At 37.6% G+C, this 27,483-nt stretch overlaps 1 protein-coding gene across 3 annotated transcripts in view; it reads left to right on the top strand.

Annotated features, from left to right (window-relative positions):
- Positions 1-27,483, top strand: part of ARL15 (ADP ribosylation factor like GTPase 15) — a 386,031-nt gene that overhangs the window by 134,595 nt on the left and 223,953 nt on the right. For all 3 annotated transcript variants that reach the window (XM_011380605.2, XM_023523614.1, XM_011380606.2), the window contains exons 2-3: positions 9,581-9,725; positions 25,131-25,190. In XM_011380605.2, coding sequence (XP_011378907.1) covers positions 9,581-9,725; positions 25,131-25,190 — 205 coding nt within the window. The remainder of the gene's footprint in view (positions 1-9,580; positions 9,726-25,130; positions 25,191-27,483) is intronic.

The raw sequence follows: 27,483 nt of genomic DNA, 5'->3' as shown, positions 1-27,483 counted from the left end.
GAGGTACGGACACCAGTTAGGAGACTAGACAGTGTGTTATCCAGGAGATGGTGGGTGATGCTCTGGATGAAGTCCCCAGGCCTGGAGAGGAACAGGCAGTTAGTAGAGACCAAGTTGGATGGATTTACAGGAATCGGTGACTGATAGACTATGTGGGACTGAGCGCCATGTTTTTGGAGCCTACAGATTGTTAAATGACAGAACACTCTGTTGTTTCCAACAATATGGGATAAGATTTCTACTGTTAGGAACTGCAAGAGAAACAATTTTAGTGTGAGTTTTTTGTTTTCCTCTTGTCTGTTATAGGGCTCCCCATCTCCAGTTCCCAAAGCACCAAGAGCAGAGAGAATCCGCTTTCTTGGGATCTTTCCTGGGCATTTTTAGATGATACTTAAACTCTCCTTAAAGTCAACTTGAGAACCCTAGCTCTTTTTAAATATTTTCATTATCTGACTCTTAAGTGTACAAAATATAGAAAAATGTCCTTGTTGAGGAATATTAAAAGTGTTTATGTATTTTTATGCCCTACTTTCTGCTTAGAAATGTTCCGTTCAGATAGTGACCATAAAAGAGGTTTAATAAAAAATGTATTAATCTCTCTTTTGTTTCCAGCTAAATTTGTATTTCTTTGCTCATTAGGGACAAAATAGTACATGGTCTGAAACTGACCAGGTGAAGCCCTGATTTGTGTAATGTGTATGAATATGCATGTAAAGCTTGGTTCTCATTACAGACAGTCATGCTTGGGGAATTTACTGCTGGTTTTATTGGATAATTCTGTTATTACAAAAATTGGTATTAAAAATTAGATATTCCATCTAGCCATTATAAGAGAAGAATTGCATCTTAAAAATAAGAAAGAGATTTATTTTTTACTTAGCCTCCTTTTTGAGTTTCTTAGTTAAAAAGAAAATCTCACTTCCTTGATCTGTTTCCAATACGACAAGTCCTGGGATTTGTATAGCAAGGAATATGTGAGAATCTTGGATTAGAGTCTCTTTAAATCTAATTATCAGATACACGCCCTAAGTTTTAAAACCTCACTTTTGGTTCATCTGGAAATATGTGTACCAGGACTCATGAATGCCACTGATCAAGGGTGACTGATGCACAGACTGGGAGCCACGTGGGCCCCTAGTCTGGTTCAGCACAGCGGCACTCTCTTCCATTCAAAGTCTCAGATGTCTGCCCCTCTGCAAAGCCGGGAGGCCAATGTCTATAGCGGCTAAGCATGAAATCCCCTGCTTCTGTTTGTTTCTTTTGTTGCCACGAGTTAATAGGGACAGAGACAGGAGACAGCCCAGAACAAAGCAGAAATAATGGAGTATTTCACCCCAAAAAGGAATGTGGATTGAGAAATACAAAGGGTAAGGCAAAGACAGACTTAGTGTCCTGAGGCAGTGTGATGTATTGGCCAGAAGCCTTAGCCTTGGGACAATTCCGAGCCAAAGGCTTCTTCTGTGAGCACGGAGCAGCCCACATGGCCGAAAGGTTTGACCCATCCTCTGTAAAAACAATTTATTGTTTTTCCCACTAGGGTCTTAAAGGGCCACAGGATTTTTCACCTCAAAAAGTGGATTGAACTTGTAAGGTGGGGAAGTTTCTGCTGGGGTCTTCCTGGTGACCAAGGGCTTTTTACAGCACTCCATCGTCTTGCTTATTATTTCTGTTGCTGTTGGTATTATTTTGAACTTTGTTCTTTTTACTTGTTTGCAAGACCCACCGTTTAGTCCAAGACATTAGGGTATGTTTGAAACTCGCTTTTCTTCTTGCAAGTGGAAAGAAAGGATTAGCCAAGAGATTGTGTGTTCGTTATAGATCTTCTTCTTCGTATATATATTTCTACGCAACCCAGTTTATTCATGTATTTTCTTTCATACTCTTCTTCCAACACATTTTATTTTGTGTTTAAAACTTGCTTTTTTATTTGTTTATTGAGGTATAGTTTAAATATACATATTTTAAGGGGGAAAATTTGAGGACTGCTCCTTTAGAGATTTTTTTTCCCCCCTTACTACCATGCCTAGAATCAGAAATCTCTGCAGCCAGCATGAGTTTCCCTTAATAGAGAAGCTTTGTCCTATCCAGAGGACAAAAAAATAAAAAGAGGCGGGGGTTAAATGAAAGAAGCCAACAGTGGGAAAAAGAAACCAACAGCACTTCCGGATCCCCTTATGTTCTCTCCCAGCCAGTGCATTCTCTTCCTTCCTTACTCTCTAATTCAGGAACCCATGTCCTCTAACTCTACTGGGAGAAAGGTGAGGGCCATCTTCCTGCAGTGACAAGAATTTTAGCCGTAAACCTGACGGTGCAACTAAGGAAACAGTACCAGGGCTTGGATCTTCCCTTTCCTCTGCCAGGCGTCTGTTCAGTTACACAGGCAGACTCAATGCACTCACACTCCCTCAAAACAACAGAAACCCCGGCTTCTGGTACTGTGATCCCTGGCTCCAGGCGTGGCTGTGCCAAGGCCGAGAGGACGTGAATAACAGCTCTGGGGGCCAACAGCCCTCCAAGTGATTGGAGCCCCAGCTTTGTCACTTCCTCGCTCTCTGGTGTATTTTCATATCTGTATGCTGCCCTTATGCAGACCGCATCCAATGTCTCCTCCACACGACACACCCTCAGATGTTACATAGATGCTTAGCATCCCCATGGCTCAGAAGACCGCTCTGGAGCCAGACTGCCAGTGTTCAAATCCTGGATCCATTTAGGCAAGTTATTTAACTTCTTTGGGCCTCGGTTTCCCTATCTTCAAATCAATATCGTACTTTCCTCATTGGGTTGTTCAAAGTAGTAAGTGAATTAAGACACACAAATCACTTGTGGTGGTGCTTACTCATGTTAGCTACCTTTGGTTTTATTTTTAAGTTATTAGGACACCCATCCTTCCTCATGCCTTTTCCAGAGTTTGAGTGGTTCTTACAAGTCCTGTTACACATTTTGGTTGTATTTTCAAAAAAGACAGATACATATTTGGCTATTATAGATTCAGAAAATATTTTAATTGTGTAATTTTAGATATTTGCAGACTTAATATTTTATTCGTTGACCATATTTAATATTAGAAAACACTCGCAGAAATTGACTTCCTTTCAAAAACTTTTTTTCAGTGTGAGAATTGGTGAAGGTCAGAACGTACAGGTATCTGTTCTTGGTTTTGAAATCAAACTTACCGCAAGTATGGGTGAATTTTCTCTTGCTTTTCATTACTGACAAGTATTTATGGGGTGCTGAGCCAGACTCCACCTAGGCCTCCACACAACGACCTGGTTGTCTGCCACAGCAAACCTCTGGTTTTTGTGTGGTGTGACCTATGTTTAAATGAGGACGGGAGAGTGTGGGGCTTGGGCAGTGACCGCATGGCTGCACAGAAGCCCCAAAGCCTCCTGAAGAAAATTTTCCAGCAGCTATACAGAACTTCAATCAAATTGAAATTATGCTCAGAATAAAGTCGTGTATTCATGATGAAAAACAGAGCATCAATCGAAACAAATGGCACGTCCCCAAAGGCTAGGGATCTAGTGGCATGAGATGGCGGGGACATGTGTCTGGCAATGCAGTGGGTAGTGCCGGAGCAGGAGGATTTTGATCAAGACTGTCCAGAACAGTGAAGCTGTATGACAACTCTGCTTCCTGTTTTGCTGCCTGGCCACGCTCAGTAAATGTAAAACCAATGTCAGGATCAAGGATGAAAAAGTGTTGGGATCAGTGTGTATAATTCCATCAGCTAGTAATTTTTACAGTTATATATATATAAAATACAGGTGGCATAGTATTAACCGCAGTACTAGAAATGTGTGCAAAACACCGAGCGGTGGAAGAAAAGATGAGCTCTCTCCGAGGGAACTGGAGAAGGCTTCCCAGAGGAGGTGACACCTGAGCAGAACTTCGAGTAGGAATTCGTGAAGCAGAAAAGAGAGGGAAAGGCCTTTCCTCCTGAGTGCGTAGGAACAGGGTGGCCCACAAAGCTGAAGTGTTCAGTCTCTTTGAGGGACTGGTGAGTGACTTGAAGGATTGCTCGTCTTATTAAGGTAGAGATGCAGAGGAAATTGAGGTACACACTTAAGTGCTTAATTAGTGCTTTGCAGCGTCGATTTGTTGTGCAGTTCTTCGCTGAGTACCTCCTGGGTACATTGCTCTGTCAGACCTACCAAACTCCTGGCACTGTCCCCAACAGAAATGGAGACATTTTAACACCATCTTACCTTGGTTCTAGGCCACCAGACTGAAATGCGAGTCTTCATTTTACCCTTGCAATTTAATCTTTTGCTTATTTTTTCGCCCTAATACATGCGTTCACTCTCCTTTAAACACATATCCCTAAGGTTCTTGCTTTTGCTTTTCAGCTAATCCACCTTTCAACTAAAGGTTATATGATTGTATGATTTGTCCAGAGTCTAGGACACAGAGTTATTACAGGTGATTCCAGTCCTTGCCCTCGCTTAAGACCTTGGCACAGCATTTCCTCACATACAACATTCATAGAAGCTTGTAGATGCATGCTGGGGGAGACATCCTGCATCTTGACATAATAGGAGAGATACACTGTGTTCTTTTGAGAAGAACAAGTCATAACGAACCCTATATGAAAAGGCCTGTGAGCTGAAGCAGTCTAGGCAGCAGAGAGCATGACCTAGGTTGCTGCCCTGCTCCCACTCCCCAGGTATACTAGTTACAACGCAGGTTCACCCTGTTCTCTATTCTCTACTGCAAGTCAGTGCCAAGAGTTGTGTGTATTTAGTGTCTTGGGTTGGAATAGGATGGGTTGGAGCATGTGGAGACTGCTGTTGATTGGTGGGAGGGAAAGGCCACAGTCTGGACCACATGGTGGGCTGCCAGGCCCTTGTCCAAGGAAGCTAACTGTCACCTAAGATACCTTAAGAAAATGAGCCTCATGATGAACATTTACCCGTATGGTGCCTTTCTTGTAGCATAATGCTTTGGACTGATACCTCACAATATCCTCCTGAAGAAAGGAAGTAGCAGATAGTGTTAAAACGTTATTGGTTAATCATGGGGAGACTGAAGCATGGCTAGGTTTATAGGGCCTGAACAGAGTTATACAATGCCTTAGTGTCTGGCCTGGGAATGAAGCCTGAGTTTGCCACTTGCTGTCAGGACTGCCGACGGCATTGTGTTCAGCATTGTACAGCAGTGAAAGGGGCTTACTCTTAACAATGCAAGAGCTGCTTTAGGAGACAGACACAATGAACTTTGGTACAGTATAGTCTAGAGGCCAAAATGAGTAGTTTTCAGTAAATTGACTATGAGATCCAAAGCTTCATTAAGTTTTAAACTGAAAAACAAGTGAAAACTCCATACAGTTTTTAGAAACTGACTTAAGAAACAGGAACATTATTCCCCCATTTGAAATAGCGTATTCTTAAAAGTCTTATTTTATTGGCTCAAAATCTGGCACTGTTCCTGTGTAACCATAGGATTTATTTATTTCAAATAAGTATTCAAAGATTCTGTGATTTATACCAAAGATTCTGACTTTTAATAATTGTCAATATAACCTTTATGCTTTCAATGTTCCCAAATACCTTATTTCCATATTCTGTGGTTTTTGGAGGGAGGCTTTTAAGTTCAGATTTAGTTTGAATCTTCCAGAACAGTTGGAAACACAGAGCCCGCAATTCAAGAGGTTGCGGGGAGAGGGGAGATGTCGTTGTCAGTTACCTTTAATGTCCACATGACTGGAGCCAGGGGGTGGAGAAGACAGCACTGGACAGAACATAGATAAGGGAGATAAGAGATTGGAACAGAATGTCATTGCTAAATTGCCTTTTATGTCAAAAGTAACTTCGATGGCCTAGAATAAAATAACAGGTGATATAGATATTGATGGCTGCCAATTTTTTACACTCTGGATTTAAAAAAGAACATGAAGATGAAATTCTGGAACTTTTGGGCAAAATGTTGAGTAGTATTTGTATACGAATAATTTAAACAGGGCAATGTAGTAATCAGTCACCTGCCATTTCATTTTGTATTTAAAAATTTATGATAGTTTGTGCTAGGATATTTGGGCCAGTCTCCCTCCAGGAGTTAGTCTGGGGGAATTCTGGCAGAAGAGCTGAGCAAGAATAGGGAAGACCAGAGCAGGAATAGGGTCTCCCCCTCACCCCCCCACCCCACCGCCTCAACAAAGATCAAAGCAACCTAGTAAGAGAAACTACTGTGTGACTAGTGGTGTTGTCTGCCATAGCTGAACCTGGCAGGGCTTTCCAAAGTAAGTAGCATGTTATAAAAATTTCTATATGCATTTTTTTCTTTCTAAAATTATTTCCCAAAAAGAAAACAACTGTTAAATATTGTCATTATTTTAAGATTTTAAAATATATATTGTCAGATGACTTCTCAAATAATTTAACCTGTTCAATTTCTTATCTCACGTTCATCATATTTTCTGTCTTCGGATACTTAGTGAAGTTGAATTTGTCTGCTCCTCTCCTGTTCGTTGTCCTAATTGGACATATAAGAGGCATGAGAGTTGAATGGGATACCGTTTTAGTTTTCTGCTGTTGCCATAAAAGATCACCATGCATTTAACAGCGGAAAATATCACAAATTTATTATTTCAGAAATCTGTTGGTTCAAAATCTAGAGAGTTTGAGAGGTTTCTCAGTTCCAAGTCTCACAATTAAATGTGTCAGCAGGTCTCTGTTCCTTCTGGAAACTCTAGGGACAATCTATTTCCAAGCTCCTTTATGTCCTTTACAGAATTCAATGCCAATCGATTGTGGGACTGAGGTCCCTGATTTTTTTGTGGGCTGTTGGCCAAGGGTTATTCTTATTTCTAGATGCCACCTGCATCCTGTGGCTTGTGAAACTCTTTCTCCTCTCAATGCCATCAATGGCGGATGAAACCTTTTCACGCACTAAACCTCTGACTCTACTTACATGGCATCTCTCCTGCCTCCTCTGCATCTATGACTCTGCTGCCTTCCTCTTTGAGTGGTCCTCTTTGAGGGAATGCATACATCATACATACATGCATGCAAGCACAACATACAGCTAGCTAACTCTTCTCAGGTCTTTTTCATGAATAAGAAAATGTTTGTAAAAAATCGGTATCAGCCAGGCCTCATACAAATCCAGGATGTGATGTGTTTTATCTACAATGTTGTTTATAGTCGTAGTTGTCAGTCTTGTAGGAGAAGGCGTAATGGAACTTGAGTAAGGCCAAAGAAGAGCAACTAAGATGTGGTGGGAGGAGTGGCTATATGAAGGCAGACAAATAATTAGGACTCCTCGGGTTCGAAAAGACTGAGAGGGAATGTGACTAGAGTTTAATAAAATTTGTGAAGAATATCGATTTCATGATCACTGAGTTGTTTGCCAGAAGTAGTCAGAACCTCTCAAAAGCCGAGGAAAAGTGAATCTAAGCCAAAAAGAAGCTCTATTGTAGCAATAAAAGAGCTCGTGTACATTAAAACCACTCTTTTGAGAACTGGGCTAACTTCTGGCATTGAAGCGAAATGAAAAAGTCAAGGTTTCTCTTATTTTAACACTATTGAACTGTTGGAGGCACCCAGGGAGAGCAGAGATCAAGCTTTTTACTAGTCTTTACATTTTCTTTTTTCTTTTCTTAGGTAAAACTTTAATGTCATTTATTTTCAGTTATTTATTGAGGATACATTCTATGCCATGTTCTCTGCTCAGCACTGGGGATGCTGGGATGAAGACGGACAGATGTGGTTCCCACAGTCTGAGGATGAATAAGAAACTGTTATAGTCTGCGTGATGAATTCATAAATGTGCTGTGAGAGCTTGACACGAATTGCTAACGTGCTCTTAGGATCAGAGCAGGGGCCCTGAGAAGGGGATGCTTAAGCTGAGACCTGAAAGCCGATGAGTTCACTAAGCTGGGGGAAGAGGGAAGCACGTGTTGAGTGCCTTGAGGTACGAGAGGGTCAGTGTGTCTGGAGGTGGGGGGTGTGGGGGAGGGGGAGAGGGATGGGAGACGAGGCTGGAGGGGTATGGGTTGGTGGAGCAGATCATGGTGCGCCCCATAGACCATGATAAGGGTTTGGACCTAAGAGTAGTGGGAAGTCCCTGAAGGGGATTAGGCAGATATGATAAGATCTCAGTTTCATAAACAATCACAGTGGCTGCCACACGGAGAAAAGAGAGGCCAAGAAAGCGGAGGAATATTGTTGCTCAGGTGAAGGTGGCCTGGGCTGGAGACAATTGGACAGATTCTAGAGTTACTTCAGAGGTTGTACGGACCAGACTTGTTGACTAAGTAGATATGAAAAGTGAGGGAGTGAAATAAGCCTGATTTATGAGAGTATGATAGCCAATTAGGACTCAGATTTTATCTAAATAAGAAGAATTAGCACAGGCTTTTTATAGGTCTCTTCTCTCATGCTCTCCAGATGACCCAGAAGTCAGTAGGTCTGCCTGCCGCCCTGCCTCCCTCTCTCTTTCACTCTAGAATCATTCGGGGCCTAAATGCTTCAGCCTCCATGAGCTGAATAAATGGGTGTCAAATAAGTAGAAAGATCAAAAACTACATGAATGATTTCCATTCTTTCTCACATCCTTGTCTTTAACTCTTGTGGAGAAAACAGGTTTGTGCAGTGCACAAACTCACAGTTCATAGTACCCTGAGGTCAACTGACCTGAAATGGAATTTAACAAAGGTCAAGATGGCAGTGCTCTATAGAGGGATTTCTACTTAATGATTTTTAAAAGCTTTTTTTTTTTCTTTTTAAATAATATCAGAATTAGTAAGACAAGTACAAGGAATTTTCACATAGATCATTTATTCAGCTTTACCAGTCACTAATATTTTACTGTGTTTGCTTTATCACACTCCTGCCATATAGAGATGGAGAGATGGTAATGGAGAGATTTCGAATTTTTCTTAACCAGTTAGTTGCATGTGTCAAGATCCTTCACCTCTAAATATTTAAGTATGTGTGTGTGTATGTTTTTTCCCAGAACAGTGATTTTCTTTATATAACCATAGTGCAGTGGTTAAATTTAGGAAATTTAACCTTATTTGATACTGTTATCTAATATGCAATCTCTATTCTGCTCTCGCCTATTGTCCCAATAATGTCGTTTGTGGCATTCTTTTCCAGCTTGATCCAGGATCCAATCCAGGAAGCATTGCACTTTGTTATCCTGTCTCTTTAGTCATCTTGAACCAGGAAAAGTTCTTCAGCCTTTATTTGACTTTTGAGACACTGACATTTTAGAAGAGAACAGGCCAGTTGTCTTACAGAATGTTGCCCACAGTGGTTTTGTAGATTTCCTTATGTGTAGATCCAAGTTGTGCATTTTGGGCAGGAAAGCTGCATAATAATGATGTTGTGCCCCTCGCAGTGCACCTGTCACAGCGGAATAGGGCCATGAAGTTCGTATCTGTGTCATTCTTGGGAATATTAACTTTGATCACTTGGTTAAGGTGGCATCCTCCAGTTTCTTCACTCTAAAGTTACATTTCCTCCTAATAAGTAATAGGTTATTTAATCACTTGGTAATATTTAATTATTTAAAGTGTTGCTAAGCTTTGGGTCCATGGTCTTATTTAAAAGAGCCACATTTCCCCCTCTCTTGGCAGTGTTTTAGAGCACTCTGCTGCAAGGGACCACCACCTGCACGACCAGAATATGACCTGGTTTGCATAGGCCTCACGGGCTCCGGCAAGACCAGTCTGTTGTCAAAGCTCTGCAGCGAAAGCCCCGACAACGTCGTGTCGACCACAGGTGGGTAACTCACAGAGTCCTGTCCCCTGCTCTTTCTCACCCTCAAGATGGTCTCTTTCCTTTTGCTATTTGTGTAATGCTCACCCCTCCATTCCCTCCATTTGTGGCTAAGTGCTTCTGTTAGTCTATTTCATCCAGAGATGGTGCAGAGACCATTGGTCAGGTTAACCATATTATTCCCTGAAATGACCAAGAAAAGTCAGTCTAGGCAGTGGTCCTCAAACAGGGGAGATTTTGTTCCCCAGGGGGACCCTTGGCAATGTCTGAAGATATTTTGGTTGTCACAGCTGGGGAAGGCTGTTATTGACTTCTGTTGGGCAGAGAGCAGGGATGCTGCTAAATATCATACAAGGCACAGGACAGCCACCAACCACTAAAAATTATCTGGCCCAAAGAGTCATTGGTGCTACTAGAGCTTTCGACACTTTCCAAGTGCTTCCTCTTTGTCTTTTGACAATGAAGCAGGAAAGAAGTGTATAGAGAACATAATGGAAGAACAGCTGTAGGAGATGAAGAACAGGACTGTCACAGGAGGAGCTGACAAGGGGTGAGACATTGTCTGGGAAAGTTGGAATGATTGTTCATTCAGCCGTCTTTTTTTGAGCACCTACTATGTCCTGGGTCTAGTGTTAAGAACGGAGAATAAGCAATAAGCAGTATTCCAGGAGGCTCAATCTACTGGCCCTATAGACATTAAGTTCATGTCCAGAAATATACAAAGGAGGAAGAGGAAGAGTGATCAGTTTCTTGGAGTGGGGGAAGGGAAGGATGCACAGTGAAATTTTCTGTGTCGGATCTTGATAAATAAGCCTATGTACTCCAATATTCATGGCAACACAATTTACAGTAGCCATGATATGGAAGCAACCTAAATGCCCATCAACAGACGATTGGATAAAGAAATTATGGTTCATATATACAATGGAATATTACTCAGCCATTAAAAAAAATGAAATCCTACCATTTGCGATGACATGGATGGACCTAGAGATTATTATGCTGAGTGAAATAAGTCAGACAGAGAAAGATAGATACCATATGATTTCACTTATGTGTGGTATCTAAGGAACAAAAAGAACAAACTAATCAAAAACAGATTCACAAATATAGTGGACAATTTGGTGTCAGACAGAGGGGAGGGGGATTGGCAGGCTAGGAGAATGGGGTGAAGGGTTAAAGTACGAATTAGTAGTTGATAGTTGGGCACGGGGAGCATGAAAGAGGGAATGCAGTTAGCATTAATATGATGGCTAAGTGGAGGGCCAGGGCAGGGAGGGAACAATTGGGGGGATTGTTTTATGAACATTATAGATGTGTAACCAATGTACTGTATACTTGAAACTAATTTAAATAAATAAATTTATTTTAAAAAAATAATAGGCCTGGCAGACATGCAAGAATAAGAGTTAGGATGGAAAAAGAAAGAGGATGTTGGGACAGAGGGAAAGCTCGTATGAAAGCCGAGGGTCCTGGAATAGATTGGCACTAACTGGGAAGCACAGTTCTGTGTGGCTGCAAAGCATGGTTAGTAGAATGCCAGGAGTCAAATCACCAGAAATAGGCAGTGACTGAACCTTGGCAATCCTTTTACACCATGCTAGGAGTTTGCGCTTTTCCCATATATAGTGCAGAGATGTCAGGGTATTTTAAGCAAGGAAACTGTGATAAAATATCCATTTGAGAAGGATCACACTAGCTGTGATGTGGAGGCTGAATTGTGGGACGCACTGTTAGCCATTGACGAAGGCAGTGATGAGAAGGAGAAAGGGAAGGGAGGAGGGAATAGGTAGGATACTTCTCTGAGGGCTAGAATTGACAGTGCTTCTTAGCCAGTTGGGTTTGGAGGGTGAGAGAGAGAAAGAAGCCAAGGATGACCCAAGTCCTATCTTAGGTGATGAGTGGGTGATGGGATTATTAACTAGGATTTCCTAATAAACAGGGAAAATATTGATGACCAAGAACCTTACATCAGTTCAGGTCAGGTTTTGCCACCAAATAAGTTAAGAAAAAAGTACAGATTTTTGATTGCTGTTCAGATTTTAGATTTGTAAAGAAGAAACTATGGACCCGTAAAGAAACAGAGACATAGCTAGATTAAAGGGTGAGGAAAATAGTGAAGGATTTGTGATGACTGGTGAGACCACACAGAGGATGAGAGAGTTCAAGCATAGCTCTTTACATGACATCATTCCCAATTACTACCTTCCTTTGCCCCCAGACAGAGAACCGAGCACTCCCCTATACCTTGTCTCTATTTCTACAATTTAGTACCTGCAGCACTGCTGTTGACATGTGTGTCTGGCCATCCTGGGGTGTCACTCCCAAGGGCAGATTAGAGTATATTATTTGGCTTTGTGCATTTGGAGCCTGGTACAAGATTTGGGCATAGTTACAGATGTTTGTTGCGTAAAATAAGCAGACAACGGTAAATTAAATCAATGTTTTTACATAAAGTATTTATACTTTTGTAAGCCTCATTCTTTTAACGTATTTTATCTTCAAATTACCTGAGGCTCAAAGGTAGTGAGACATGACTGTTGTCAGGCAGCTAGTGACAGAAGTCAGATGCCAGTTCATGTCTTCAAATGAGGTTTAGTGGTGCCTGAAGCTTAGGATTTCTGATGGGAGTTTGTATTTGCTGTTTTTTTGTAAATTCATTTGTATCTCTTGAGAAATGTGTTATGTAATTATACAAACTTTAGTAGCTTAATAATTGTTTTAAAGCACAATAACTTCCCCCAAAATGTGTAAGAGTAATACAAAGTGACTTCTTAACTTACCAGAGATATAAACAAGAAGCATTACTAGAAGCACAGTTTGGGATTAAAGTGTAAAAAAAATCTGTAAATAATTAATTTTTATAATTATTGTACATTGCAATAGAGTATGTTTTATATTTGCTTTTATTAAATGTTTTAACAATATGTATTTCTTTTCCTGGAACCAATCATAACATTGTGTGCTAGTTGATTTTCTGATGAATTAGATATTAAGTTGGCTAACATTTTGGACATCAAGCTTCTATGAGTTGTCATTATTCTGAACCAGGCACAGTGCCTTTTTGGAGGCCTATTTGGAGGTCTCTGCCATCAAATTCTCACCTGGGTTAGGAATATAAATATTCTAATGATAAATGTAATATTAAACATTTATTGAATGTTTAATATGTGCAAGGTGCTAAGACACAATGTGATATACTTCATGGTATATATATATATATATATATAAAAGTTAAAGGAGGGAGTGGTCATTTCTCAACTGGGGAATGAAAGAAGGCCTCATTTGAATAGGGCCTCATATGACACATAGTATCTAAGCAGAGAGGAATAAGGAGAGTAAGCATAGAAATCATAGGGTACATTCAGAGAACCAGTTAGTGGGCTTGCTGAGTTGAGGCCCAGGATGCAGAGATGTAGATGTGTGGTGACCTGAGGCTGGAGACTGGAGGAGCTGTTGAGAGAGACCTGTATGTAACATGGAGAGGTGATCCAGCAGGTACAATTATTGTGGGGATGGAGAGTTAGAAGAGATATGATTGATCCTAGAAGAGTCATAGTCATATTGGGTAATAGAGGGGAAAGAAAGAGAAAATAATTGAATATGACTTAAGTTTCTAGCCTGGTGATTGAGTGAAATATAAAAAAGTACAGAAAATATGACAGGCAGTTTTAAGATAAAAGATAATGAGTTTAGTTTTAGACATGGTGATTTTGAGGCCTTTCAACAATGATCAAAATGCCAAACAACAAGCTGACTAGAGAGAGTCTGTAGTTAGTGATCTAGATTTGAGAGATAACTGAATTGTGGATTTAGATGAGATGGTTGAGGGATGATAGGGGGAGAGAGGGAAGAAGAGTGCTAATCACCGATGTATTTCATTCTTTCTTTCTGCATTTATTAAATATCTGTTATGTGGTTGCCACTGATTTAGGCAGTGAGGATGTATCACTGAACAAAACAGACAAATATCCTTGCCCTTTGGAGCTTACATTCTAACATCTGCATTAGAAAAAGAGTCTAAACCAGGCAGTTCCGTATGGTATTATATAAGTCACATGTGAACCAGAGGTCAAAAGAACCAAAGTTCAACAATATAAACATAAGTCTAAAATCTGAGAGAGGGCCATTGGATATGGTGACAATATGGTCATTAATGACCAAAGGTAAAACAGTTTCAGTAGAATGTTAGAATAGAAAGTAACCAGAGGCATGAAGGGGTGGTGAGCAAGCAGAGGGAAAGGGGAATATAGACTGTCCTTTTCACTCCTCTGCCCCTTGGTTAAGATTGCACATTGATTACTCTTTCAAGAAGGTAGACAGAGACAGAAAGCAATGTTAACAGAACTTGTTTTCATGAGGATGGGTGCCATGTCTGCATGCTAGTCAACAGAGGTGTAAGGTGATGGTCAGGAGAGGAGGAGATGCTGAAGATGCTCAAGCGAGTGCAAGAATGAGTGAGGACTTCTGATTCTGGTGTTGGTCGAGAGAGAATAACTAGAACTAGTATGCCCTCCCACCTGAAATAACCAGAAAAAAAAAAAAAAAAAAAACCCTAGACGAAACACATGAAACAGTTTTCAAGAAAGAGAATATCAGGCAATAAGGGTTAGTGATTCTTGAGAGATAAGAAACAAATGAGATAAGCCCAACAATTACCCCAACTTACTGCCCCAAGAGAGTTAGTTCCCAGGCTGCGGCACAGTTCCAGTGGAGACTGAGACGGGGTTCAGTGGACTCCTTGCATTGACAAGATGAAGCTGAGAGTGGAGAGACCACGAAAGCTAGAGTTCATAGGACAGTACAGAAGAGGAGAAAGTTGTCCAGAGAATACCCTAGAGATCTGCAGAGGGTCTTCCTTGAGTATCTAGCATGCACATGAGGGAACTACTCAAAGCTAGTGGGAAACTCCATCTGAAAGGGCTAGAGGGAAAAAGTGTCTGGTGTTCACACAGGGCTGAGAATTCTGCCTGTTTCCACTAGCTGGACTGGAAAAAAAGTAATATTTCACGAGGTACTGGGTAGAGTATTCAGGGAAGTGTTGCCTCAGGAATTAGCACTAAGCTAATCACTGCTCTGGACCCACCTAATAAATCATATTAAGATTAACCTCTTAGTTTCGTAGTAACTTTAATGCTTCCCTGAACAAAGCTATGTAAGGTTTACAGAAAACAAAATTTTCCAGCACTTAACAAGGTAAAGTTCACAATGTCTGACATTGAATCAAAAATTACCAGGCATGCAAAGAAGCAGGAAAACATGATTCATAATGAGGAGAATAATCAATCAGTTGGAACTGACACAGATATTAGAATTAGCAAAGAAAGACCTTAAAACTGTTGTTATGCCTCAATTCTATCTGTTTATAAAGTTAAATAGAGCTATGGAAAGTATTAAAGAAAAAAACATATCAATTTTCTGGTAGAGGATACAATATCTGAAATGAAATGTGTGTCAGATAGGATTAGTGGCAGATTGGACAGTGAAGAAGAAAAGATTAATAACCTTGAAGGCTATCCAAAGTCAAGACAGAAAGAGACAGAGGAGAAAATGCAAAGAACATCAGTGAACTGTGGGACAACTTTAATTCATCTATCATAAGGGTAACTAGAGTCTATGAAGGTGAAAGGTAGAGAAAGGGACAGAAAAAAAAATTGAAGACATAATGGTTGAAACATTTTCAAACTTGAAGAAAACTATGAACTTGGGCCCAAGACCTCACTGAACCCCAGATACAAGAGACATGAAGAGAACTACACCAAGGCACGTCATAATAAAATTGCTCAAAACTGGTGAAAAAGAATGTGATGGTTAATTTTATGTGTCAGCTTGGTTGGACTATTACTAGCTCAAATATGTGGTCAAACGTTATTCTGGATGTTTCTGTGAGTGTTTTTGGATGCAATTAATATTTAAATCAGTGGATTTTGAGTAAAGCCGATTGCTCTCTATGTAATGTGGTTGGGTCTCATTCAATCAGTTGAAGGTCTGAGTAGAACCAAAGACTGATTTCCCCTGAGCAACAAGGAATTCTGCATAGACTGGCCTTCAGGCTTGAAGTGCAGCATCAGCAATTTTCTGGTTCTACAGCCTGTTGGCCCACCCTGACAGTTTTGGAAATGCCAGCCTCTATAATCGTGGGAGTCAATTCCTTAAATATCTTTCTGCTTATACTCCCATATCCTATTGGTCCTGTTTCTCTATAAAACCCTGAACAATACCAAGAAAGAAATCTTAAAAGTAGATAAAAGATATTACAGAGGAAAAAAGATAAATAAGACATCAGATTTCTCACTAGAAACAATGCACAAATGAAGTGAAGAAGCATCTTGAAAGTAGTGAAGAGGGAAAAAATGATCAACCTATACCTAGCAAAAATATTTTTCAAAAAGAATGTCAAGATAAAGACCTTTTGAGACATATTAAAAACTAAAAGAATCTATTATATTACTAGCAGACCAGCATTATAAGAAATGTTAAAGGAAGCCCTTCAGGCAGGCAGAAAAAAGAGATTCCAGATGGAAATCTGGATTTATACAAAGGAGTGAAAAGTACCAGAAATGGTGACTAAATGGGTAAAATATAAGATTTAGTTCTTATTATCTAAGTCTCTTTAACAGATAGTTGTTTAAACAAAAAGAATAACAAAAATATTGTGAGGTTTATGACATGTAAAAGTAAAGTGCATGAAAACAATAGCATAAAAGTCAGGGGGAAAAGGGAAATACATTATTATAAGGTTCTTATATTTGAAGTGGTATAACAATACCTGAAGATAGACTGTAATAAGGTAAAGATGTACTATAAATCCTAAAGCAACTGCTAAAATAATAGAGTTAGCCAGTAAGGCAAAAAATGAGGTGAGATGGAATTACCAAAAATATTCAATCAAAAAGCAGAAAAAGAAAAAAGGGAAGAATAGATGGCACAAATAGAAAACAAGTAGCAAGGTGATAGATTCAAACCTAACCATCAATAATCAAACTAAATATAAATGATGTAGATTCTTCAATTAAGGGGTTAAGAATGATATGATTATGTTAAAAAAAAAAAAAAGACCTAACTATAAGCTGACTTAAAGAAACAGACTTTAAATCTAAAGACACAAATAGGTTAGAAGGATGAAAAATGATATATCATGCTAGTAGTAGTCAAAAGAAAGTTTTAGACAAGGCAGATTTGAGAGCAAAGAATAATCCTGGGGATAAGGAAGTTCATTTTTATAATGAGGAAGAGATCATTTAATCAGGAGGGCATAACAATGCCGAACATGTACATGTCTTATAACAGCTTCAAAATAGGCAAAGAAAAAGCTGATAGAACTCCAGAGGGAAATAGACAAGCCCACAATTATAGTCAGAGGTTTCGACACTCTCTTTCAATTAGTGACAGAACATGTAGGAAGTCCTTCATTAGGCCAAGACAGAGTTGGCCTCAACAACACTACCAGCCTTCTTGACTTGATTAACATTTACAGAACACTGTACTCGACAGCAGAGGACATTCTTCTCAGGTACATATGGAACACTTACCAAATTGGACCATATTTGAGGACATAAAATAAGTCTCAATAAATTTAAAAGGATTCACGTCATATGAAATATGTTCTCAGACCACAGTGGAATTGAATGAAAAAGATCTCTGGAAGAATCCCCAAATATTAGGAAACTAAATTACTTCTAAATAAGCCATGGATCAAAAATGAAATCAAAACAAATTATAAAGCATTTTGCACTGGATGAAAATTGAACATATCAGAATTTGTGGGATGCATTTAAAGCAGGACTTTGGGGAAAATTTATAGCACTAAACACCTATGTTAGAAAAGAAGGACCTCACATCAGTGACCCTAGCTTCCATCTTAAGGAATTAAAAGGAAGAATGGATTAAACCTAAAGTAAGGAGAAGGAAAGAAATAATAAAAATCAAAGTAGAAATCAGTAAAATAGAAAACAGTAGAGAAAATAAATCATTGGAACCAAAAGTTGGTTCTTTGAGAAGACCAATAAAATTAATAAAATTGTAGCTAAATTGATCAGGAAAAAAAGACTCTAATTAATAATATCAGGAATGGAGAGAAGTTACATTAATATAGATTCTATAAATATAACAGGGATAATAGAATATACCAAACAACTTTATGCCAATAAATTTGACAAATGGACAAATTCCTTGAAAGACAAACCGTTTTATTCTGTAATGATAAAGGCAGGGTAGACCTGGGCCTGAGAGGCATGAAATAAGGATATAGGAAAGAAGGGGTTGATGCTTGTTGGTCGAGTTGGTATGTTCATACCAACTATTGACGGAGGGCATGAGGTTGGAGAAATAGATTAGTGATGACAGAGAGGGGTGGAGGATAGGCAGCCGCAAAGACCCGGGCACGCTGATTTTAGTTATCAGTGGACCCACGAGAACCAGTCAGTCCTAGAGTTCCACATAAGCACTACTGGCATGTTCAGATTTATTTCCGGATTCTTTCTGTTGTTCATAGCAGATGTGTGTGTATGTATGTAACTGAAGAAGAACAAAGGAGGTGGAAGGAAATCACTAAATTAAATGACCAAACCCAATGGCAAGATAAGGTAACTAGAAGAAATGAAGATGTTGGAAAGCTACCCACTCATGTGAACATTCAATGTGAAAGGTGGGAGAATAGTTAAAGAAGGCCTAAAGAGAATAATTTTTTTAAAAAATCAAGGAATTTAACTATATAAAATTTTAGAATTACTGGAAAGCTAAAATTAACAAGACAAATATTGTGGAGAAATATTTATATCAAATATTACAGATAAGATTTTATGGCTTTCCCACTTTGAGAATTCAGTCACATTTACAAATAGTATCTAGAATCCAACTGATAAGCTAAGTCCACAAAGAGATAATTCATAAAAAGAATTAATGGCAAACAAATAAAGGGGAAAGTTTGACTTCATCAGAAGCTCAATTTTACTAAAGGATAAACCAGAAAGTGTTAATTTTATACCTAAATTTACCAAAATTTGTTTTTTTATGATGAAATTGTGGTGGCACACATTACTGGTGGCATTGTGGTTGGTGCTGTCCCTTTTCTTAGAAAGCAATCATTCATATAAATCAAAAGTTACCAGAACATTCACATTTCTTGACCTAGTAATTGGGCCACTGAGAATTCATTTTAAACATGTAATTTCTAAAAAACTATATACACAAATGATTTCTTGAAATGTTTTTATAACTAAAACTTTGAAGTAATTTAAATATCCTATAGCAAGGGAGTTCATTAATTAAATTGTGGCACCCACTCAGTTAAATATATTTTTAAATCTATAATCATCTCAATCTTTAATAGAGAAAAATGAAATTTACACTTTTAAAAATTAGAGCATGCAACACTAGTTTTGAATTGAAAATTATAAAAACAAATAAAAATAACAATTACGCTTTGTTGTTATGGCCAAATGATGTGTGACATTTTATTCTTTAAAATTATTTCTCTAAAATGCATTGATGATACCAAACCATTTAGAAATGAAATATTTGTTGGAAGAGTTTAGAACAGTTGAAGAGAGAATACATCCCAAGAAAGATATGCCCATCCAACTACAGCAAGAAGTCTGTCTTTTCTTCAGAAGGAAAGGGAATCTAAACTTTATTGGATTGTTAACGTCAGCCATCTTTTACCTTTGACATAATTTTAAAAAGATACTTAAATTGTCAAACTCAAAGAGCCCAGAAATCCTCCAGAGAGCAGGACCTGCTGGTAGAGAAAGAAAAATTGGGTAACTTGCACCTTGGTCTAGAAACAAAAGTGAACTCTGTCCAGAGTGAATTCCTTGACTGTATATGCACAAGGAATTTGTTGATAAAAGGGGTTGTTAACTTGTAGATTACACAAATATTCCCTTTTTTTTTTTTTTTTCATTTTAACCCAGAGGGATGGAGTCTAAAGTCTTTGGATAATATATTGATGTAACATAGAGAACAACCTAGAGAAAACTGAGCACTTGGAATTGAAAGGGGTTGAAAATATCTTTCACGATTTTATATTACTGCACTTGAAAAATTGTTAAGTAGCGTGGCATTCAGTTAAAGTAGAAAAAAGATTGATAGTTTGAAAGAAATATAGAAAAATCTCATGAAAATTTGAGATATTTTAATAACTTTAGTGTTAGCTGCATACGTTATTAAGTCAATAAGAGAAGTTAGAAAGCCAAATTTTGGTATCTGCTAAAAAGCATTGTGTTTTATAAATGCCAGTAGATTAGATTTCATTTTATGATGTTGAAATCATATTTAGAAAATTTTCACTAGATCGTTGTCCAAACATCACAAAACTACAATGGCATAAATCATGCTCTTGGTCCAGGTCAAGGCCACCAGAGGTGTAGGATTCTTTACTTTCAGCCGCTCTTAGAGTGACTGACCCAGGGATCACAAAAACGCACATCAAGTATCTGTGTCCATTTGTGCAGACGTGTGTATGTTAGGGGGGTCGTGAGGAGGTTGGTCTGTAGGTCCAACTAAAATACTCATGTGTTCCACACAAAGAATAAAAATAGACTAGTTCTCCCTCCCAAAACTAATTTTGTTACAATTCCAGAAATGCTTATCCTGCATAAAATTCTTTAGATACATCTCCTTGTATCACAGGTTTCTGTTGGATTTAAGGACTAAAAGACAAAACCTGAAAGTTTATGCAAACAATTATTTCCCCAAAGAGTTACTAAGTCATATACTTATTGAAATGTGTGGGGTTAAATCTTAGGGGAGATTTCAGTCTTACTAACGCAGATGAGATAGGCCAGGAAAAAATGACTGCGTAACGTAGGCTTCAGCCGTCAGATTGTTTGTGTGGAGTCTGAGGAGACCTCCCCATGAGGCCTTCAGCCAAATAGAGGCCATTGATGATCGACTTAGTTGTTAGTTAATTTCTCTTTCTTGCTTAATATAAATAATGGAATCCTAATGTTAGAGGAGGCTTTAAGGAGCAAATCTAGTCCACTAATTTTGCAGATGAGGGATTCAAGGCCAAGAAAAAAAGGGATGATGAGGCTAAGATCTGTGGCCAGGACTTCTAGGACTGTGGTCTTTTCACATCAGCACACTGACTCCTTGTGGAGTGCATCAGAGGACACTTATGTTGTAAAGAAGCAACAACAGAGTGAGTATACTGTCATGGCTGAGTCAGTTGGACATTTTCCCTCCCCAAGTCTTGGTTTTATTAATAATATCTAGTAAAAAGTACTTTCTAAACTCATGCTATTATTTTTCTATTAATAAGCAGGCAATGTAGTATAGACCTGAGAACACTTATTTTGGTTCCTTGTGTTGGATTATTTATAAATAGGAGAGAAAATAAATTAGTGCATTTATTAGATATGTGTATTTTTCCAATTAACTTCACCATATTTAGGATCAAAATTGGACAAAATGTTATGAATTTATCAGTTTGCTGGTATGTGGAGGAGGTGCTATAATGTAGAGCTCTGATGGGCTCTGGTGACAAGACCTGAGTTCAGGTTTTGAGTATGGCACTTAGTGCTTTTGGCAAGGTACTTAACCCCTCTAGACTTCACTTTCCTCCTTGGAGAGTTGTACCGACATTAACTTTAGGATTGCTGTGACAGCTAAATTGGGAAATAAATATAAGCCCTTCGCACGGATCTTCAAACAAATATTGAGATCCTTCTGTGCCTAGAACTGGCATAGAGAATACACTATACATTTTTTCTTTATTATTGGGCAGTCTAGCTAGGGGACAGACATAAAACAAATAAACTGATATGTAATTACAACTGTGAAAATCACGTGGAAGTACTGAGTGCTGGAAGAGCATGGATTCCTGCCCCACCACCACCAAAAAAAAAATCATAGCTTGTTTTGGGAACTGAAGAACACCAGTGGAGGGAGAAAGAGTACAAAATAAGCCTGGAGGAGAGAGGAACTCGATCAGGTAGGGCCTTGTTAGCTTCTTTGAACTCTATCCTGAATAGTGAAAAGCTATCAATTTTTTTAACTAAGGGAGTGATATAAAGAGATGTGTATTTCAAGAAGATCACTTCTACTAATCTGTGGAGATGGTTGAGGAGGCCAATAACAGATGCAAAGCATTCAGTCATCGAGATGGTGATGTTGGTGGTTTGACTGCAGTCGTGCAGTGAAGATGGAGAAAAATAGACATGTGTGAGAACTATTTTGCAGATGGAATTGACAGGATTTGGTGATTGGGTTTGGGAAAGAGGGAAAGCAAGTGCTAAGGAAGACTACAAATATTTAGTCTATAGAAGTTCTCCATATGTGTTTGTTTTTGATTGCTACTATAGCAACTCTTATTTTTACCACTGCTTTAATAATATATCAGAGCTTAAGGCCATACATGATCTTGACTGGAAAGCATCCAGTAGTCATTTGGTGACCATAAGTGTCCTGGATTTTTAGTTTTATTTATTAAAAAAAACAAAAAACAAAAAACACTTTATAGCACTGAGCATCATCTATTCTCATTTACTGATTAGGAAACTGAGGCACAGAGAAATTAAGTAACTTGTTCAGTCAGTTAATAATGATAGAGCCAGAATTTGAACTCAGGCATTATTTCTGTAGACCTCATACTATCAGGTGGTTTTTATTCCTCCTAGCAGCCCTTTAAGAAAGGTATTTTGATGGTTTGACCTTTGTATTCCTACTAAATGTTAACTTCCCATCTTGACCTCATTTAACCCAATGTAAAGAAATAAAATGTGGTTGATCTGATCGTCACCCTTCTTGATTGCCCTTCTGGTGAACTGAAAGTATGTCTTTAAATTTTAATTCATTTTAATCCTTGTAAACATTTAGCATGACTGAAATAGAAAAATATTATTTCTTTTCATGAACAGTACATTTTCTTATTTTCTGGCCTGATTATTTAGGCTTAATCCTCTGAACATTAATTACCACAGCTTTATTGTAAAAATAATATGAAGACAGCAAAATGGAAGACTGTGTATACCTTTGCAGTATAAATCTAGCCACACATGTTCTATTTGGAGAGAAAACATTTATGAGTACTCTGCAGAAACATTTATATGCCTATAAATAACATTGCTAGGTTACTTTGCTTAGCGTGGACATTTGAGGACATTTTTGTAGTCAATTTATTATGAAATCTATGCGGGGATTAAAGATGGTAACAGTGATATAATCTGCCTGTTGGAAGAATACATTTCAAAAATTGTATTTTGCATATGGGCGCGGCAATTTCTGGAATGATGTTACTTCCCTTTGGGTGCCTGCATATTGTCAGCTTTTAAGAATCAAAGCAGATGAAACATTGCTGTTGTGCTTCAGAACTTTCTTTTTCAGAGTTGGGGCCTGTGCCATTTCTCTGGAAAATCCTTACTGGAGTTGTTCTGAACATAACCACTAATAGACTGTTCAGCATTTGCATAGGGCTTTTCGTCTTCAGGATTTCAAAATCATTGCCTTTTAATCCATACCTACCCTGTGAGGTAGGTAGATACATTCAAGCATCCAAGTCTCCTGCAGGCGGATTTTAGTGCCAGCAGGAGTATTGTGATTGGCACCGACTTTCCTTAATTTCCCAGAGGCCAGACACCTGGAGAGGCTTTGCTGCAGGCCCAGGTACATGCCAGCGTTGCAGCCCCGTGCGGCTGCCTCCTCATTCCTGCATGCACCATTAACTAGTGCTGTGCTCACTGTGTCAGTCTGCAGTAAACCCACACAGGAAGGGTATGTTTTGGAAGATTCTTAGAGAGCCTAATGAATATTTACATTCTGTACAGCAAATTTCAGCTGTTCACACTTCCATCACTCCAACAAAGATACTTTTCATTCAGTGGTAACATTGACAGCTCCGATTAAGTACTTAGATTAAAGAATAGCACCCAGGATTTCTATCTTATGAGTCTATGATCAGGCTTGCAGAAGATATGCACACCCAATGATTAAATCATCAACAGTAAAGTATCAATTGAAATATTAATGCCAGCAATCATATATTGCATGCGTATTTGTACAGGCACTGTGATAAGCAATGCATACATTATCTCATCCTTATAACAACTGAACTAGATACTGTTATTCCCAGTCTACAAACGGTGAAAGTCTGGGCTAGTAGGTTGCCCACAGTAACAGAGCTTATTTAAACATGTTCTGTCTGACTCCAAAGTCACTTTTGAACCATTACGTGATATTCACTACCTTAATAGAAGATAATATATCAGATCTTAAAGTGCTAGGAAAATATACAACAAAGGAGTGGTAATAATAGGGTAGAATATTAAAAGGCACATATTGATTCTCTGTTTTTCATAAAGTAAAGCACAACCATGTGAAATAATTGTTCTTATCCACATCATACTTTATATTTTTTACCTTTCCAGGCACTTATCATAATTTGCTTCAAATGAAAAGTATTTCTGTGTCTTCTCTTTTATTCTGTTGATAATTTCTTGAAAAAAGGGACTATTAATTTATCTTGTGACTGAACATATTAAGTAATGCTTAAAATCTTGATTGGGTGCTCAGAAAATTACTGAATAAATTAACTTAAAAATTAGTAGGGCTTTTAATTGAAAAAGAAGTACTTGTATATGGTGAAATATTCAAATTAGACAAAAGAATTCTCCTATGTAAGACCCCTAGATCTCCAGTTCTCTCAATAATCTTTACAAGTTACACTTTCTTGCGGATCATTTCAGAAATATTTAGTGTATATATTTGTTTACATGTGTGCATGTATATTTTTGTATATGTATATATATACACACTCACGTATGTTAGAACTGAATTGCTTGACTTAAATGATGATAGTTAAGTCCTAAATACATAGTTAATTATAAAACTATACTCTGATCATGTATTTTATAACAAATCATTTATTACATGCACTATAAAATAATTGCCTGCTCATAAATGGATAATTATGATTGTACTTTTAAGAAAAATGTATGTATGACATTAACCATATCCTTAAAACACTAACAAATACTGTGTACATCTAATATAAAGTGGTTATAATTTAGATACCTTAATCTCTAGGATTACTGAGTTATATGTGAAAGAAAATTAATTTTAGAAATAGATGCAAAGCTCTCAGTAGATTTAATATTGTCTTTGAAGTTTCTCTATACTTCCAAGTATCTTTCCTACAATTAATAAAATTTACAGTGATGTTATATTTTAATTAAAGAATAAGGCAATATTTTGAAGAAAAGAGTTATATTTTACTGTAATACACAACTATGTTTTAAAAAATGGTGGAAGGTAATATCAGATTATCCATTTATCTTGGCAATTATATGTTTTCATTGAGCCATGAAAAGTAACTCAATCTGCCTAAAAAGAAAGATTTGAGCATCTTTTGCATTTTTAAAAGTTGTTACTAATTTTTTTTTTTTTTATGTTTTTGTTTTCTAATTTTAGGTTTTAGTATAAAAGCAGTGCCATTCCAGAATGCCATCTTGAATGTAAAAGAACTTGGAGGTATAACATTTTAAATCATTTCTATGTCTAGCTTTAACTTTTACTAATTTGCTATTAATATGTTACATTTAATTAAAACATAATGATTTATTATTCTAGTAGGTGGTTCATTTTTACCTTTTCTCTTGATAATACATTTCCTAGAAATATTTCCTTCTCTTTATATGTGTTTTAAAGGTTGTTGAAGAGTTCTAACTAATATAAACTTTGTTTTCTTTTGCATGATTTAAAGACCTATACTACTAGTACCATTTCATACACTATACTCTTTAGTTTTACTTGTTCAAAAGTTTATTTTTGAATGAAAAGTATCAAGAGAATTTAACATGATCAGAAAAATAAGCTATACATTATGCAGGGCAAAGAACTGTATTTTAGAGTAGTTTTTATTTATAGTGCAGATTTTATTGTATCAAATCTTTTTAGAATGTATTTTTTCTGATAATAAATCTTTGCCAATGGGTTCTTTGCTGGTCAAGCACATTTATTGGATAGGCTGTACCCCCAAACTATACATCACTCAGCCTTTCATTACACTCTCTGTCTGGGATTTTTTTGGTTGTGTTTTATGTCAGTCAGGGTCTTAACCCATGTAAATAGGTTAACAAAGAAATCAGTCAATTCAGTGAACCTACTAAATTCTCTAATGGCGCAGGAAAATGGTAAGTGCTCTGGGGTTCAGTATAATATCGGTGAGTTTAATGACTTAGAAGAAAGTTTTCTTCTATCTCTTGAATCGCTTTGTGATAATGACCTTACCCTGTTTTTTTTAAAGCTCACACCAACTGTGACCTATTTTTAACTTGATGAAATTGAAACTCAAACTTTGCCATTTCAATAGTGTTTGATGCCTTTTTATTTTTATGTCATAATGTATTAGCTGATCTTTTCAGGTGTTTATTTTAGAGAGCTATATCTAGGACAACTTTACTTCTGTCAGTCTGTTTTATAGCTACCTTTGACTTTTATTACATTGTTATTTAAAATCAACTATGGTTGATAAATTCTGATTTTCCTTTAAGACACTTGGTTTTATCATTTTGGCTACAAAAGCCATAAAACATGGATGTTCTTGTAATAGAATAATTTTTTCATGTAAAAATTTTAAAAGACTATGTTTCTTTAGGTCAAATTTTTTAATATTACTTTGTGATTTCTGGTGACTCTTGCTTCTTGCTTCATAGTATTGTAGTCAGAGAACATATTGTTAAAGTCCATAGAATCAAAATTTATAGATGAGAATTCTGTTGGTTGATACTTAGTATTTTATTACTAGGCTAGATACAGAAATTTCATTGAACACTCTCCATGTGTGAGAAACTTGATTAACTGACAAGTTATTATAGATCTTTAGTTGGGTGATATAAATAGTGACTGTATTGGGACAATTAAAACAAGTTAATGCTTTAAGAAATTTTCTTAGCTTTGACTTTGTGCCTTTGAAATTCAGTACAGCAGGTCCTCAAATAATGTAGTTTTATTCAGCATTGTTTTGTTATAACATTGTTTTGCTATAGGAACTCTTGCTTATTATATCAGTTAGCCTATGGTAAAACTGGTTTCACTACACATCATTTCACTGCACTTCCAAGAACTTATTGACAATGTTAAGTGAGGACTCACTGTACAATAAAAGACCAAATTAGAGGACAGTGTGTATATGGTGAGAGTCTGTCTGTTCAGAAGCAAGTTTAATTTTGCTGAAATAAAACTGTGCCCTGACAATTTCTGAAATGGAGATTACAAGGGAGAGCGTATCATAGGGTTTAGTAGTAATGTTTTAGTTCATGCATATTCTGTGATGAGATTGAGATGAAGGGAAAAGATATGGCTTTAGAGATTGGGACAAGTGCATTAGTCCGAGGCTAATGATGTGTAGTGTTTGGCATGTGCTATTCTAGCCTCTCAATTTTAATAGTTCTATTTTCAGTTGATAGACTGTCCGTCTCAAGGACAAGGTGATTTTCTGAGTAGAATTTTGTATCCCATGTCACGTGCTCAGAGGCAAGCAATGGCAAGAGTTCATTCATCGATGGTTCATTCACTAATTTCCTTATTTAACAAAAATTTTTTGAGGACCTACTTTGCCTGGAATAGGACTGGGCACTAGGTCATGTCTCACCCAGGAATGCATGAAAAGTAGGCTAACACATGTAAAGAGAGTACTGCTTTCCTAGGAGTTAGAGGATATCTTACATACCAAGGAGTCCCTCCCAAAACCAGGTGTGTGGCATTTAGGGAGAATTATGACCTACTGAAATCACGTCATTTGAGAGGAGGTTAGTTGAATGAG

This window comes from Pteropus vampyrus, unplaced genomic scaffold (genome assembly GCF_000151845.1).
Source record: "Pteropus vampyrus isolate Shadow unplaced genomic scaffold, Pvam_2.0 Scaffold397, whole genome shotgun sequence".
In the NCBI taxonomy this organism is placed as follows: Eukaryota; Metazoa; Chordata; class Mammalia; order Chiroptera; family Pteropodidae; genus Pteropus; species Pteropus vampyrus.
Note: the sequence above shows the minus strand (reverse complement) of the source record. Positions and strands in the feature narration are given on the sequence as shown.